This window comes from Aspergillus luchuensis, chromosome 1 (assembly GCF_016861625.1).
Source record: "Aspergillus luchuensis IFO 4308 DNA, chromosome 1, nearly complete sequence".
Taxonomy (NCBI): Eukaryota; Fungi; Ascomycota; class Eurotiomycetes; order Eurotiales; family Aspergillaceae; genus Aspergillus; species Aspergillus luchuensis.
This window is the reverse complement of record NC_054849.1, coordinates 817,331-832,764: the sequence shown is the minus strand read 5'-3', so window position 1 is coordinate 832,764 and position 15,434 is coordinate 817,331. Positions and strand designations below refer to the sequence as shown.

General features: G+C 49.8%; 4 protein-coding genes across 4 annotated transcripts; 3 read left to right on the top strand and 1 right to left on the bottom strand.

Moving 5' to 3' along the window:
* Window positions 1-1,018: 1,018 nt before the first annotated feature.
* AKAW2_10291A (uncharacterized protein) lies at window positions 1,019-1,327 on the top strand (the record flags this gene model as incomplete). Its single annotated transcript, XM_041685557.1, has 1 exon — window positions 1,019-1,327. The coding sequence occupies one exon, from the start codon at window positions 1,019-1,021 to the stop codon at window positions 1,325-1,327; it is 309 nt and encodes a 102-aa protein (XP_041537011.1).
* A 7,484-nt stretch (window positions 1,328-8,811) lies between these two features.
* On the bottom strand, window positions 8,812-9,387 carry AKAW2_10290S (proteasome assembly chaperone 4 family protein; the record flags this gene model as incomplete). Its single annotated transcript, XM_041685546.1, has 2 exons — window positions 8,812-9,039; window positions 9,211-9,387. 2 exons carry the CDS (start codon window positions 9,385-9,387, stop codon window positions 8,812-8,814), a joined length of 405 nt encoding a protein of 134 aa, XP_041537010.1.
* A 115-nt stretch (window positions 9,388-9,502) lies between these two features.
* On the top strand, window positions 9,503-11,120 carry AKAW2_10289A (uncharacterized protein; the record flags this gene model as incomplete). Its single annotated transcript, XM_041685534.1, has 4 exons — window positions 9,503-9,568; window positions 9,685-9,698; window positions 9,777-9,893; window positions 9,983-11,120. 4 exons carry the CDS (start codon window positions 9,503-9,505, stop codon window positions 11,118-11,120), a joined length of 1,335 nt encoding a protein of 444 aa, XP_041537009.1.
* A 1,598-nt stretch (window positions 11,121-12,718) lies between these two features.
* Window positions 12,719-15,073, top strand: AKAW2_10288A (Hsp70 family protein; the record flags this gene model as incomplete). The annotated part of the gene is made up of 4 exons (XM_041685523.1): window positions 12,719-13,315; window positions 13,390-14,322; window positions 14,379-14,817; window positions 14,874-15,073. The coding sequence occupies 4 exons, from the start codon at window positions 12,719-12,721 to the stop codon at window positions 15,071-15,073; spliced, it is 2,169 nt and encodes a 722-aa protein (XP_041537008.1).
* Between the last annotated feature and the right edge of the window lie 361 nt (window positions 15,074-15,434).

The following is a 15,434-nucleotide window of genomic DNA, read 5'->3' as shown; positions in this document are numbered from 1 at the left end:
ATCGGGAAGCTGGCCGCAGTGGCAAAAGATGGCAAATGGGGGGGATGGAAATCAATCAATCAATGAACTGTCTCGATCGCGCCAAAATTACACCCGAACCAGAGAGCCACAGGGTTCAATATGCTCCAGACCAGAAAGTTAAGTTGGGACGATGGGGCTACCGTGGGGTCATCTAGAAGCGGTAGCTCTCTTGTCGTTGGAGCGGACAGATGGAGATGAGTCGTCCTGTGGGCGCTGATGAAGCCATACAACAGCCAAATAGGAAAGATAGAGATGAAAGGAACACCGAGATAGACGAGCTGCAAGGAACGTGGGCACGAAGCCAAGCACCAGACAAGAGGTCAGGGCACAGCGTTAGGCGAATGTATGATGATAGATGATAGTACTTTAGGCGGACGCTGAGTTGGAGGGTTGGGAAGTTGGCAGACAAGGTAAAGTCAAAAATCGAATGAATACGCGGGCCGATTGTTGTTTTCTTTGGGCAAAGGAGAGAAGAAGGATAGCAAGGAGGAATAGTAAGTAGTTGTAGTAGTGGTGGTGGTGGTTGTTGTTGTTATTGTTGCAGTAGTAAGGAAAGAGGAGAAGGGAATGACAGCCCGGGGACCACGAAGGTTGAATATAGTGTCAAGAGGAAGAGAATGAGAATGACGGCCAACGACAGTCATGGAAGGGATGATAAGCCAGTCGTCAGTCAGTCTCAGTCATACTTTGGATGAACTACTAAAGAAGAACGAGCAGACGTCGTCAGTCATCCATCCTTCATCGCCGCCTCGGAGCCTCTGGGATTTTCCTAAATTTTGTTTATTCTATTTTATTATTTTTTAATTGGGATAATATTTTTTAATATTATTACTACTGTTTTATTTTATTCGATCCGATTGTTTTCAGTTTAGTTCAGCTTCCCGTTTCCGAGCATCACTTGCCCTCTTCTACTACTAAACTACTAGTAACCTACTTAGATCTGGTCTATGAAACAAAGACCCCTACAACACTATTGGAGCAGACTGGCTGTCTTCTCATGAACCTTGCTTCTTCAAGAGTATCTGATTGCTACAACATTCTCACCCATCCCAGACAATTTCCGTCCATTCCGTTGGTGGCAGAGCCAGCAGAAGAGAGGGGAGGGGGGAAACACTACTTACAATACCAGGGGGGAAAAGAACAAGCTCGACTCAAGCGCCGCTGCCCACTTTTTGCATGCGACCAGGCCTCGGATGGCGTGCCAGAGCTCCTGCGCCAGGGTCCTATCCATGCCCAGGAATCGGCTCCGAAAGTCTCTCGGCTGACCCCGGTTACAGAGTTTAGTGCTAAGCAGCTCGGCGGTTGACAAAAATATTCAATAATCCCAAAAGCCATGGCTGAAACGAGACCAGGTGCCTACGCAAATCGGATCGAAGGGGGGTGCGGAGATTAGCAAATGAGCTTACTGCAGAAGTCTATCCTTAGGAATCTGTTGCCGACAGCCTTCTTTTTTTCTTTTTTGAATTTTTGAATTTTTATTTTTCTCCTTCTTGGCCCCGGTTCCCGTTGATTGACTGGCGGGTTGGTTTTCCTGCGTGGGCTTTCTAATTTTTATTTATTTTTATTTTATTCTACCTTTTTACTTTCTACTCTTTTTGTCTGGGTTTATTTCTATTTTATTATTATACTATATTATTTGCCGTCATTCTTGTGATTCTCTGTACTTCTACGGTCTTTTCTATGTCTGCTTCCACCCCCTCATTGCTTATTCAATGCTGATTGATTGAGATAATTGCTTTTTCCTGACGGCCAGATGAATTTCAACCTGATCCCACATTGGGTCAATTCGGAGGGGCAACACGAGCGGGATGACGATGACGATGCTGGGACCAGTTTCGACGGTCCATCTGCTAAAATTATTATTGTCTCTCGATGCGAATGTTTCTCATATATTAAAAACCACTGGCCCTACGGAATAGCCCGGTGTGTGGGTTCTTTGTTTGATCGTTGCGACTTCTAAATTGCTTCCTGTGCCTCATGGAATTACTATTATTATGGATTACCGAGTTAGCACCTACTGCTAGATAGATACTAACTACTTAGTACTAACACCAGCGCTACAACGGCCCGTCATCGCGTGTGTCTCTTTGCTGCACCACAGCCTTTCGGTAACAAGCTCCCGTGTTGGGCTCGCCGTTTTCTTTCCCTCCCCCCATTGTCCATCGCTTGGGGGCCTCTTTCTTTCTTTCTTTTTTTTCGTTGCGCTTACCCGCCCACAGGCTGTTGATTGTTGAGCTGGTTGTTCTTAGTAGAGGATCAGACCTCTGGCTAGTTGAGAGTATCCCGAGATCGACAGTGGCAGTGTCTTCCTGGGTACCGGCTATCCACAACGTGTCCGTCACAATTGTTTTTTTATTACCTGTCTGCTCGTCTTAATTTGGTTTCATTCTGCCTTTTTGTATTTCTATTTATTTCTGTATTTCTTTTTCATCTACGGATTGCCCAGGAATTAATGAAAAAAAAAAAAAAAAAATTCCTGGTGAATCCATGGGCCACGAGGTCCCACTCAGGAAAAGGGCGGAACGGCTGAGCTTCCCAGAGGCTGGGACGGAAGAACGGTTGAGAGTAGTTGGAAGGGGATTTTAACTATGGTTCTGACTTCTGACATTCGTCGGTACGGAGAGCAACTCCGTGCTTAAATTCTGACCTGCAGCTGAGGAGGTTCCTTGGCCCTTGACTAGTCTTTTTCTAGTTTGTAATCCATGAGGCGGAATTGACATGGATCAGGTTGTTCTGGGCAGGACTGGCATTTGACCTTGGCCGGGCTTGGATTGGTACGTCTCTCGCTTCTTCCAGTTCAGCCTGGAACCGCCGTGGTTCGCTGATGATCATCACGGCAACTCCTGGCAGTCCAACTGTTAGCTAGGCTGTCTACAGTAAGCCTGTCCTCTCCTTCCCCCCTCCCCATTCTCCATCCATGGATGGAGCCCTGGGAGTCGTCAAAGCCGAGTGGCTTTCCACTTTCCTTCTTCCCCCCCTCCTCTTCGCATCTACCCATCAGCTTGCTACTTTGGGTTGGTTGGCGTGTCCCAGGAGGTCACAGTGATGACGGAGACATGGAAAGTCAAAGCCGCCTTTACCACCTGGTTGATGGGGCTCCTCAACGGTTTGATTGGATATTGAAGCGGATCGTTTTTACTATTCTTAATTCTCCTCACCGATGCTGATGGAGTCCGTGTGTTGCTGGTCTCCCTCCCCCCCTGAGTACGTGGGAGGGATGAGCGTGATTTTGGGGATGTGTTTCCTGAAACGTCGTCGGAGGCGCATTTGCCCTCGGGCCGTACAGTTCGATAGTCTCCAGCAGAATGGTTGGCTGTCGGACAGTAACCTGCGCGCGCCACGATTGCCGGACCCTACTTAGTAGTACTACAGGGTACTAGTCGGTGACTCCCGCGGATTGACTCGGATGAACAGGGTGCTACATAACTCTACAGGGCATACGTACATGTCTCCGAGAGTAGAAGAATGTGCAAGGGGAGACAAGACATTCATTCACTCATTCATCAGCAGCAGCAGCAGCATCATTTTATTGGTTACTAGATTACTGTCTACTACAACCATCCGTACCAGACGAGCAGTTCAGCGTCGTTCTGACGATCGACTCGGAATCCCGCCTCCGGACAGAGCCTATTGGCCGAGCCACATGGACGCACGAGGCAGCAACCGTGGTCAAGTTCCACCGCAAATCCTGCATATTACGCGATGGGGAATAATAATAATGTTAATGCCTCTTTCTATCTCTGGGCATCGTTCTCTGTCTCTGTCAATTGAGCCGGTGAGCTGCTTTTTGCTGCTGGCTGACGATGACTTTGGATCACCGTGGCGGAGTTGGAGTCTTACGAGTGACGCCAGCTTCGGACGAAACACGGAGAAAACCGCCCGGGTGGTGGCCAGAGCGAAAAATCCCCGGCCCATCATTTTTGTGTTTTATTTTTACTTTCATTTATTATTTGTTATTTTCTACTTTCTGATCTACTTTTTCTCTACGGATAAAGAGAGCGAGCGAGAGAGAGATCGGTTCGCCTAGAATTTGGTTAAGATTGCCATTCCTCGGCCTTTGCCATATTCTTGCTCCTGCTGAATGTAGTTTAGTATGCGGGATCTGATGGGAGATTTTTCGTTCCTTTTTTTTTTTCTCTCTCTCTCCGGATTCCCCTCTTTCCCTTTCCCTCACTGTTGGCCGGTTAATCTTAACCTCTTTAGCTCTTCAGAATTTTCGCTTGGCGCCTTCTCCTACGCAATTCATTGTGTCTTCGAGAGGCTTTTTGAGGCTTGTGTGGTCACCGTATCACTTGCCATCCACCGCCGTCAGCCTGGGCCGTGGACTAGCTTTAGCCGTCAGATCTCTGGACCAATGAGGGGGCGTATGTTCCTTCTCCTCAGCAGTTGCCATTCAACCGTCGACTCGGGCGAGAGACTATCATCAAGTAGTCGAACTTGGCATCCCTATCCCAGTATCTAGTGGTGTGTCTGTGTCTGTGTGCGCGGCATCCATCAAGGCTCGGGCTCCTGAGTCCTGACGGTCATGTCGATCCAACAATTAAACGGAAGGGAAAATAGTGGAAACAGGGTCCATTGCTTGTCGCACTGATAATCAGCAGACGCTCCCTCGCAGATGTCTGAATCCAGCCATCGATCGTATCGTAGGCATCGTGTTCCGAGTGGCTAGCTGACGAGGATGATGTTTGGTTGGGCCACCATTCTACTACTTGTTCCCTTTCGGCTCGCGGATTCCGGAGAGCCCAGTAACTGACGCATCTTCCTGGTACCTACATATTTTCAAGGAAGCACGAGGACTAGCTCCGAGTCGCGATGACCGTCGACCGAGCGCCGACTATGACCGTCGTGTGCCTGCGCAGAACCAGAGAAGTTGGGCGGGGTGGGCACGAGCTCTAGCCGCATCATGGATCCAGCTGCATGCTGCTATTTCATTCTACTGGACACACACGCACGCACACACACACAAAATGTTGCCCTGTCTGCTACGGAAATGATATCCCCAGCCAATCTACTGGGAGAGGTCGCACAGACGGACAACATCCGCATTCCTCGGCGGTGCAGGTTACGCATTCCCCCCTGTCTTGTGCCGTGGGCTAGAAGCCTTGCTTTCTCTTTTCCGGCCCCTCATGCTTCATTTCGTGATTTGTTAGAAAGTATTACTCTGATCATTGTTGCTGATATTTTCGGTCTGCTTCTGGGCCTATCGACTCGAACATTACATCGCTCAGACCAATCCCTTTGTGGAGGGCCAGGCGCACAGCCCGGTCATCCTATTGGGATTAGCAAAGCATAGTACGGAGTAAGATGTCGCGAGGTTTATTGTCGCGGAAGGATTCGATTTTGAGGCCTGCAGGTTGGTTGCATGACGGCCCGTTGGCTGGAAGCTCGGCTCAGGAACCTGGACAGCTCTAGCTGGGCATCTAGGCTCGTGTCGAGATGATGCGTGGGCTTGGGTCCCCGCATCAGTATCAGCCAGGTGTGCTCAGATGCCTGATGGTGAGCCTAGGCTCCGATGTCGATTGCTGGATACCACATTGGTTATGCCCATTTTACGAAGCGAAATTCCATAATATCCACTGAAATTATCATCATCTCGACCATCAGCCACGGGGAATGAAAAGGAGATTAAGAGGTCGTGACTAAGGATGACTAGCGACTGCAAGTCTGGTAAGGCCGGAGAGGTGGTGGTGGTATGTAACGTAGCCGGGCCGGATATTCTAACCGAGATCTCTAACGATGCGACGATACGGTTAGACCTTTAGAGCCCGTCTTGACGGTCCTGGAGATGACCGGAAATTAAATCAACACCACCATCATCATTCACCCATGATAAGACAAGCCACCTGAGGGGTAAGTAGATAGTCGACGCCAATGGGATCGATCACACAGTATACAGCAGGAATAAATAGGGATTGCTTATGACCTATAACAAGATGATTAAGAACGAGGTGGAGAGAGATGGTTACGATAGTCGTGATCTCTCTTCCCAATCCGTCTCCGAGACTCCGAGGGGGCTGTCATGTCAGCCAGTCGCACTTTCCGGTGAGCTAAAGTTAGCAGCCAGTCAAACGCATAGAAAAGGGCGCAGATTCCGACAGCCGGACGGGAAAGGATCCCTTTGGAGTATGGCTAGATACGTGCCAATGTGGTCCGGTTTGGAGACAACCACCGGGTAACTGACCGGATGACTATTATTGGGTGAATGACAATTTCTCTTGCTCTGCTAGTAGCAGCGCACAATCAATCAATTCGCAGGGTCCGGTGCCCCCTCTCCCCTCCCTCCGGCCTCCATTATCCATCCCCATGTGGACGGTCCATCCCGTGACAGTCTGCCGCTGCACCCCATCCTGTAACCATCTTTCTTGGATAGATAGATGGTCTCATCTCTTCCCAATTCCTCTTTTGCGCACGCGCTGATTTACTAGTGAGTTTCCCTTCCCTGTTACATCCCACGGCAAATCTTGGCTAGCTTAGTAGTTAGCTGTCTGGCCAGACCGACCCTGCATCGCTTCTACTAGATAATCATTTCGTATTCTCAATTGCTACTAATGCTGAAGGGGCGGTGTCATGAGGGAGTGGATAGGGTATACTAATCTCCCCTCCCTCCCTCTCTATCTATCCAATCCTCATTTCCTCTGGCGGCTACGTAACCTAGTACTACTATACTACTATCTAGTAGCGAGCCAAGTAAAGAAAGTAACTTTCCGAGGTGGTCAGCCCAGGAAACCTATCCGTCCATACAAGCCCGTCCGTCTCCATCGCAAACGCCAACAAATTCGGTGAGTTCCGGTCACCGGGACTAACCTTCTAACCCACAGTAACAGCAACAAGGGTCTCTCACACAGACACACACCTTCTTGCCACTTTACTACGGGGTACTGCCTCCTGTTTCATCCTTTTTCGTCCCCCCCCTCCCCTCTTCTCTTCCCGCACCCATCTCTGTAATCTGTATGCTGCTCGTCCACCGGCCCTCGGCACACCACTTCGGTCGGCTCAATGCCCAATGATTGACGATTGCCCGTGAGCAGGACCAGTCCACGTGGGGGATGGATGCACTGACCTCTTATTGTTTGTTGTTGCATGGGCCAGTGATGTTGGCTGATTTGATTTTATTTCCTCTGTCGTCGTAATTCGATTCCACTTGGGATGGGAAGAGTGAGGTCATATCCTTTTGGGATCGATCGATCTGTCGATGAGTAGTACTAGTACTTACTACTTAGATAGGCGATGCCGGTTAGACAGTACTGTGATTGTTATTATATGTGTGTGTGTGGAATTATAGTCATCTATGGTTTTATGTGTGATATAGTATCTACTACGAACAATAGCAATATGCGAATGCGATATTCTTCTACCGATGGTAAAGGATCTTGCGAGATTGACATTAACATAAACACACTGGAAGTAGATACTAGTAGTGAGTTGTGCTCAATCGATTAATGAATCAAAGATTCTGAGATTGCGCGGGTCAATGTTCGATGAGACGCTAGTTTCTATCTAGGCCAATTGATTGATAGTTATATCAAGTATAATTGTGCAGTATCGTCGGCTATTGCAAGTAGTAATACTATCTAAGCGATGCTCGTGCCCTACCTACCACTATCTATGTCGGACATGCGCTAGGCTAGTCCGCGAGGGCTTTGTTTTTCCTGGGATAGTCTTTCTCCGGGGTCAGTGCTTCCAATATATTCGCAGTAGGATAATGCTAATTGATTCGTATGTTGAACTGGATTAATTGATTGATGCAGTAATATATAGTGTGAGGCAATTTGTTGATGCAGATTGCTTAGTTGCAAGGGTATTACTACTGAGCAAGGAAATAATGAAAATGAAAGAAGTATCACTCATTAATCTATACTAGTCTACTTTGTAACTATCAAATATAATCAAGCAACGCATAATCATATCTTACGCACAGCATCCGACCTGTCTACATACTCCTCCCCCCTCCTCCTTACTTCTTACCTATTCCATAGTATAGTATAGTGGATAGTGTCGTGCTTCACCTCGGCTATGACGATACTCCCTCTCAACAGTCAACTAAGTAAGCAAGCTAACTAGCTAACTAACTAGTCAGTCACTTGGCGAGGACAACACCTACACGGACAAATTTGACTCGACTGATCCTTTCACCTACTAACTAGTTACCTAGTTAGTTAGTTACTATCTAGCTCAATGATTAATCTATACTAGTAATAACGCCCAAGCTAAGCCTTCTAATCAAAGGGGATAGCTCCACGATGAGTACTAAGGTATACTAGGTAGATGGTGGTTGGTGGGTAGCTCCGAAATGATCGGAGGTGGTTCTGGTTCCGATAGTTAAGCCGGTAGACTACGACGTACTCCGTACGGAGGAAGATGATTTGGCGAGTGGCTTGAGGGAATTGGAATTGGCGGAGCTGGTAGGTCCGCTGCAGTGACTGGACGTTGGTTATTGCTTCTCTCTTCGTATTAATTTGAAGTGCTGAGTGATTTGATTAGTTGGGTATATCGGAGATGTGGGTGTGGTGTGTCGGAATGTCCGATGAGTAAGTACTAGTAGTATTTGTGAAGAGATGAGGTATAATCTTCATTCATTGATGGAAAAGGAATTATAGTACTCTGTGCTATTGGCATGAGTATTATATCATGAATATATTGATAATCAAATGAACATTCAGAACTAGAAACTAACAGACAGAGAGAATCAATAGAGAAACACCCAACTCCCCCAATGCCACGTCCATCATCCATCCATTTCCTTCCAGTACTACTTACTACATAAGAACACTCCAACGTAACATGATAAAGTCATATCTTCATCCCCTCCCACCCCCTAACAACAACCTCCACAATCCTCTTCACCCCCTCAATCTCCTCCTCAGCCATCACCCCCATCGTCGCAGGCTCAATACTCCCGCCCACATAAACAGGCGTTTTCATTCTCCTTGCGAGAATCTTCGCAATCCGGGCTGTGTATTCTACACTTCCCGGGGAGGAGTAGATGGTTGTTGATAGCACGTTTTTGGGATTCATTCTCTGTAGTTCTTGTTAGATCATTTCATACCATCACTGATACTATACTAGTAGTTTATATAGTAGGTTATGGTGATGTTGATAGGTATATACAGTAAGAAGCGTATATTCATAATGGCGAAGAAGCAAATTGGTATTACAGTAGGGAGGGAGGAACAGGAATAGATAACTTACATCCGGCATCGCATACACAAAACTCCCCATCGGCTTGATACTCCCCGCTGCATCACCCGGCGTCGACGAGGTTAGGAATACCGTGCTGCAGGTTTGGTGTCGTGTGAGGTGGATGTGGGCGGTCGTGTGGGGGGTGTAAGGGAGGGGGAGGGAGAGTTCTTTGATTTCTGTTGTCATCTTTGCTTCCTTTTTTTCTTCCTTTCTCTAATTTTCTAAAGATGAGGTGGTATTGTTGTGTGGTGTATGTTGAGTTCAGTATGTTGTGCGTATATTTTGCTGTTTGTAGTTCAAGATGGATGTTTGCTGGCTAGCCAGCTGGGTTGAAGTTTGGTGGTTTGGTTTGCATCACCGCTTTGAGGTCCGCATCTTCCCCGCCAAAAGTCAGTGAGTTTCTTGTGCGGGTCCCCCGCTACATTTCTTGCGACGGTTTTTGGGTTACCAACTGCTGTTGTTTTTTTTCTTTGGCTACAGTAGGTTTTTGCACGTAGGTAGGTAGATCTATTTTTACTTGGCTACGAGGAATTGTCGAGTATTGTGATCGGTTTGCTGATTATACGAATTGCTAGTCACTGCACCATGGACGAGCACGAGCCAGATGAAATTCGCAGCTGGTCGGGCGATTTCGACCCCTTGGCTGATAATGCCGAGCGCCGTGTGCTCTTTGCTGCATTTGATTCTTTTAGGTGAGTCATTTGCTATGTGACCGGTCGTGTTGTTGAACATAATCGGTGGTAGTCCGCTGGCATGTCATCTACGTTGCTAACACCCTCAGGCAATATCGAAGAACGGCGCACATGAACACAACTCACCGTCGTCGTCAGGCATTCTATGCCCTACCATCTGCCCACTGGCAGATGTTGTCTGAGCCGCCATTCTCCATCCTCGACAACTTCAACCGCGTGGATGACGCCATTGACGTGAACGCCGACATCGCAGATGCCATCCTGACCACCGGTCTCTCGTCGTTCGGGCTATCAGCGAACCCTGACCCCAACGATCCGCGTGAGAACTGGCACGGGACGGCCACTCAATCCGATGTCAACAAGGCGCACTCCACCCTGAGACAGTTCTACCGGGACTGGAGTCAAGAAGGCCAAGCAGAGCGAGACGTCTGCTACGGCCCTGTGCTGTCCGACTTGCAGAACGAGTTCGGCGCACGGATGGGCTCCGAAGACGAGGACGAAGTCAGGGTGTTGGTTCCTGGCGCCGGTCTGGGGAGACTGGTGTTTGAGATCTGTCGGCAAGGCTTCGCCGCGGAAGGAAACGAGATCTCCTATCACCAGTTGCTGGCGAGCAGCTGGATTCTGAATCACACGCTCGGCCCTCAGAAACACGCACTGCATCCCTTTGCGCTGCATTTCTCGAACCTCCTGTCCCGGGAGCAGCAACTGCAGGAGGTCATGATCCCCGATCAGCATCCGGGTACGGCTATGGTGGAAGCCCAGGCGAATTCGGCGCCATTTGGGCGCATGAGCATGTCGGCGGCCGACTTTACTGTGTTGTACACCAACCCCAGCAATAAAGAGGTGTTTGATGCCGTGGCGACAGTGTTCTTCATCGACACGGCGCCGAATCTCATCCGGTATATCGAGGCGATCCGACACTGCCTCAAGCCCAACGGCCTCTGGATCAACGTGGGACCGTTATTGTGGCATTTCGAGGACGGCAGCAACCGCAGTCAGCACGGAGGCAGTGAGGAGGGTCAGGGTGACCAGGGGATTGGGGAGCCCGGGAATGTGGAGCTGACGGAGGCAGAAGTGTTTTGCCTCGTGGAGCGAATGGGCTTTGCGATCGAGAAGCGCGAGGCGCCGCACGAGCGACCCATGTGTGGATATATCCAGGACCCGAACAGTATGTTGCAGCCATTGTATCGGCCGTCGCATTGGGTAGCACGGAAACAAAATGTATAAAGGATGTTATATACGACTAATTTTATTGAAGTCTTGTAGATGATGGCAGGTGATGATGATGGCAACCATCAAAACAGGCCGGTGTCGGTCGGGAGTAAGCAAGCAAGCAAGCAAGCAAGCAGCCAACAGGGAAACAAAAGATGTGGGATGTTGGTCTGGTGTTGTGTCATGAAAGATACCATACGGAAATAAAACCAGATCGGCGATACGGGACACAGATTTTCAGCCGCAGACAACGAAACAAAGAAGAGGGAAGAAGACAGTTTGACAGACAGACAGACAGAAACACAGACAGACAAGGCTGGCGAAGGCTTAGCGGGCGTGGCTGAACCCGCCGGTTCCTTGGGGCCATTCCTTGGAGTGTGTCCACTCCGTCCACGGGAGGGAGGCTAAGTAAATCCTAGTAAGTCAGAGATGAGTGGAGTGGACGGCCAAACAAAGGACACCGTCCGGGCAGATGCAGATCCACCCACAACAAGAAGACGGATCGGCTCAACTGCCAACACTCGATTATAAGGGATCATCGGGTGTCAAATCTCGAGTTAAACAAAAGTACTTTGGACGGTAGACGAGGAGGCTGGGAGAATGAGAATTGGGTCTCATCTCACTGTTGATGGGTAATCTGTGGAGGATGAAATCAATTCAATCTCTCGGAAGGGTTCTTTACGCCGAGGCCAAACTGGGGGGGTTCTTTTCAGTATCAAACCATACCGTACTGTATGGTATCATCCATAATAGAATCAGGCTGAGAAAGAATCATGTACAACCATGAATTCGCCAGACTTTATCTGGTCGAGATAAAACTATATTACTTGGATTGTTTTCTTTTTTCTTTTGATCGCATCCAGACCCGTCAAGACAGACCCTGAGAGTTAGTACAGTCATTAGTAGTAGTAGTCGGAGAATTTGGGGAAGGGGAATCCAGGGTTGACAGAACAGACATGATCGCGACCCTCTCAATTTAATCATTCCAGAGCACGGATTCCCTGCCATCAAATCAATCCCAAATCTCACAACTTCATAAGCAATGGTGGTTAGTTAGTGAGTGACTTAGTTAATTAGCTGGGCGTTTAATTAGTTAGTTAGTTAGTTCTTTTTTCGCTTTCTCTTTTCTTACCTTTACCCTTTCCATCCCCCCTTTCGAGGCTGAATCTACCCGATCCTTGACATTCTCATCGCATCGCATCTCCCCCGCAATCACTTTGGTGACAAAGTTCAGTTCAGTTAACTTTCCCGTCTGTTTGTGTTTAGTTTAAACTGTTGCTGCTCCTCCTCCTCTTCCTCCGACTCCGCCTCAATCGATTCCACGCCCACTTTTCCTGCCATTCCCATTCCATTCCTTTTGGGGGAGGAGAGAGTCACTCACTCACTCCCTTCTCTTGTCCTTCGTTCTTACCTGCTTTGCTCTGCTGCCTTACCCATCTGACCCGCTTACTCTCTTACTCTTTCTCCCTCCATTCTTTCCCTCCCCCTCTTCCTTCCTTCCTTCCTTCCCTTTCCTCTCCTCTCCTTCCATTCCCTCCCCTCCTTCCCTTATTCTTCCCTCCCCAATTTGCATCCTCCCTCCGTGCCATCATCCGGTCTTCCATATCGACCTGATGAGCTCACGGTTGAACTTCAAATCGTTCACCTTCGGGACGAAGCGCAACAAGAACCACTCGCCTGTGCAGCACAGCCAACCTGTGAACGCTCCTTCTACCAACACCCTCGTCGCCGCTCCCTCCTCGGCCACTTCGCCCAGCTCTCCTCCCTCCGGTACCAGTTCCTCGACCACCAGCCTCCCCATGAATAACCAGAATACTTTGGGGCGCCCCCCGAGTTACACCTACAACACCGCCGGCCGGCCCACCAGCCCTCTGCCGCCAGGCCAACCTATGCCTCACCACCCTCCGCCGTTAAATACCAACCTACCGTATCCTCAGTCCTCCATGGCCCCCATGGGTGCTCCCCCCGGCTACGGGTTACAACAGCAGCTCGGTCCTGGCATGGCTCCCGGCCTTCACCAACCCCAGTACGGCGTGCGGAACCCCGCCGTCGAAGTAGAAGGCGCCGGCCGGAGTAAGGCTCAGTTGATTGTGGGAATCGATTTTGGCACGACATTCTCCGGTGTGGCTTTTGCATTCGCGACCAACAACGAGGCGAGAGAGGACATCATCACAGAGTGGCCTGGCGCAGGCACTCACACCAAACAAAAGGTGCCGAGAAGCCCCCCACCTCACTTTCGCACATGACCAGCTTACTGACCAGAGTCTTTGCTTGGCTCGTCTAGATCCCGACCGTTCTGTACTACGATCAGTACCAAAAGGTGGTGGGTTGGGGCCCGGATATCGCTGATGCTTTGGCCCCCACCGGATACCCGAAGCAAGGGGTACAGAAAGTCGAGTGGTTCAAGCTTCAGCTGATGCTTCCCGGGAACACGTACATTGACCCCATCAACCTGCCGCCTTTGCCTCCGGGCAAGTCGGAGATCGATGTCGCCGCCGACTATCTCTTCAAGCTGCGACAGGCCATGCGGGCCCAACTCCAGAAGACCTTGGGTGAAGTGTTCACTCGTGAAGAGCGAAACATTCGGTACTACATCACCGTACCGGCCATTTGGAACGATGCTGGGAAAGCAGCAACACGAGCCGCCGCCCTCCAGGCCGGCTTCCTGAGAGACGAGAATGACAACCGCCTGACCTTGGTTTCCGAACCCGAGGCAGCGGCACTTTTCTGTGCAAAGACCGGTCTGCTGAACCTCAAGATCGGTGACGCCATCCTGATTGTCGATTGTGGAGGTGGTACGGTCGACTTGATTGCGTATGAGGTCGAAGAAGAGCAACCGTTCAGCGTCGCGGAATGCACCGCGGGCTCTGGAGATTCGTGTGGTTCCACCGCGCTCAACCGGAACTTTAGCAACATTCTCCGTGCGAAGATTCGTAAGATGAAACTGCCGGATGGTTCCCGCACGGCAGGCAAGGTTTATGCCAAGTGTATCATGGACTTTGAGAATCGGATCAAGGCCGACTTCCGCAACAATGGCCAGAAATGGGCAGTGGATGTCGGAATCGAAGCCGACTTCCCGGACGCAGGCATCGAGGAGGGTTACATGACGTTCACTAACGAGGAGATCCTGCAATGCTTCGAGCCCGTCGTAAATAGGATCCTTGAGCTGGTGCGCAATCAAATCATAGCGATCCAAGCGCAGAACAGGTCACTTCAGGTTTGTACCCAGCATCCGTCCGTCCAGCTGCATTGGAAAGCTAACCAGAATTGCAGAACGTCCTTGTTGTTGGTGGTTTCGGTGCCTCGGAGTATCTTTTCCAGCAGATCAAGCTCCACGTCCCTCCACAGTATCAGTCCAAGGTAGTCCGACCGATGGACTCGGTCGCTGCCATCGTCAAAGGTGCCGTAACTGCCGGAATCACCGAGCGGGTGATTACGCACCGTGTAGCACGACGCCATTACCTGATGGCCACGCTGCAACCCTTCAAGGAAGGATATCACCCCGAGCAATACCGTGTTCCTAGTCTTGACGGCCGCGACCGATGCAAGTACACAAGGCAAATTTTCGTGCAGAAGGGCGAGCGGGTGAAAATCGGCGAGCCTGTCAAGGTGAGCTTTTTCCGGCAGGTTGCGCCGGGAGCGACCCTCATGTACGAGGATATCCTGTACGCGTGCGATGAGGATGTGTGTCCAGAGTACACTAAGGATCCACGTAAGTTGCATTTCGGACTGGCTGCCTTGTTGATGGGGTGCTAACGTTGAATGCAGGTATCAAGGAAGTCGTCACCCTCACCTCCGATCTGTCCCGTAAGAACTTGGAGACCGATTTCGAGCGCATGGACACGCCTCAGGGTACTTTTTACCGAGTGTACTTTGACATTTACCTCACACTGGATGGTAGTGAATTCAGCGCAGAGCTTGTCTGCCAGGGCGAAGTGATGGGTCGGTGCCGGGCCAAATTCAGGTAGACGGCGCCCTGCTTGGGTTAGGCAGGCAGGCAGCAGAGAGCGCTCCTGTATGGATGGTCCGAAAAAAGAACCGACTGAGAGTACAAATCGGGTTGAATGTGGAAGTCCCAACTTTTGTGATACACCAATGATGATCAGCACTGCACTGGGAGGGCGTTTTATATGCTTGAGCTTGCGTCCGTGTGGACGATTTTGGATATGATCATTTTGTTGCGAGCCCCACCGATTTTGGGGCCAATTGTCTGTGTTTTCTTATTCCCCTGGATACCTCTTTGGATGAGCTTTTTGATGAATTCTATTTAATCCCTTAATGGCAAAACTATCCATGATGGTTTCTTCCACCGCCGCTGTCACTTTCGGG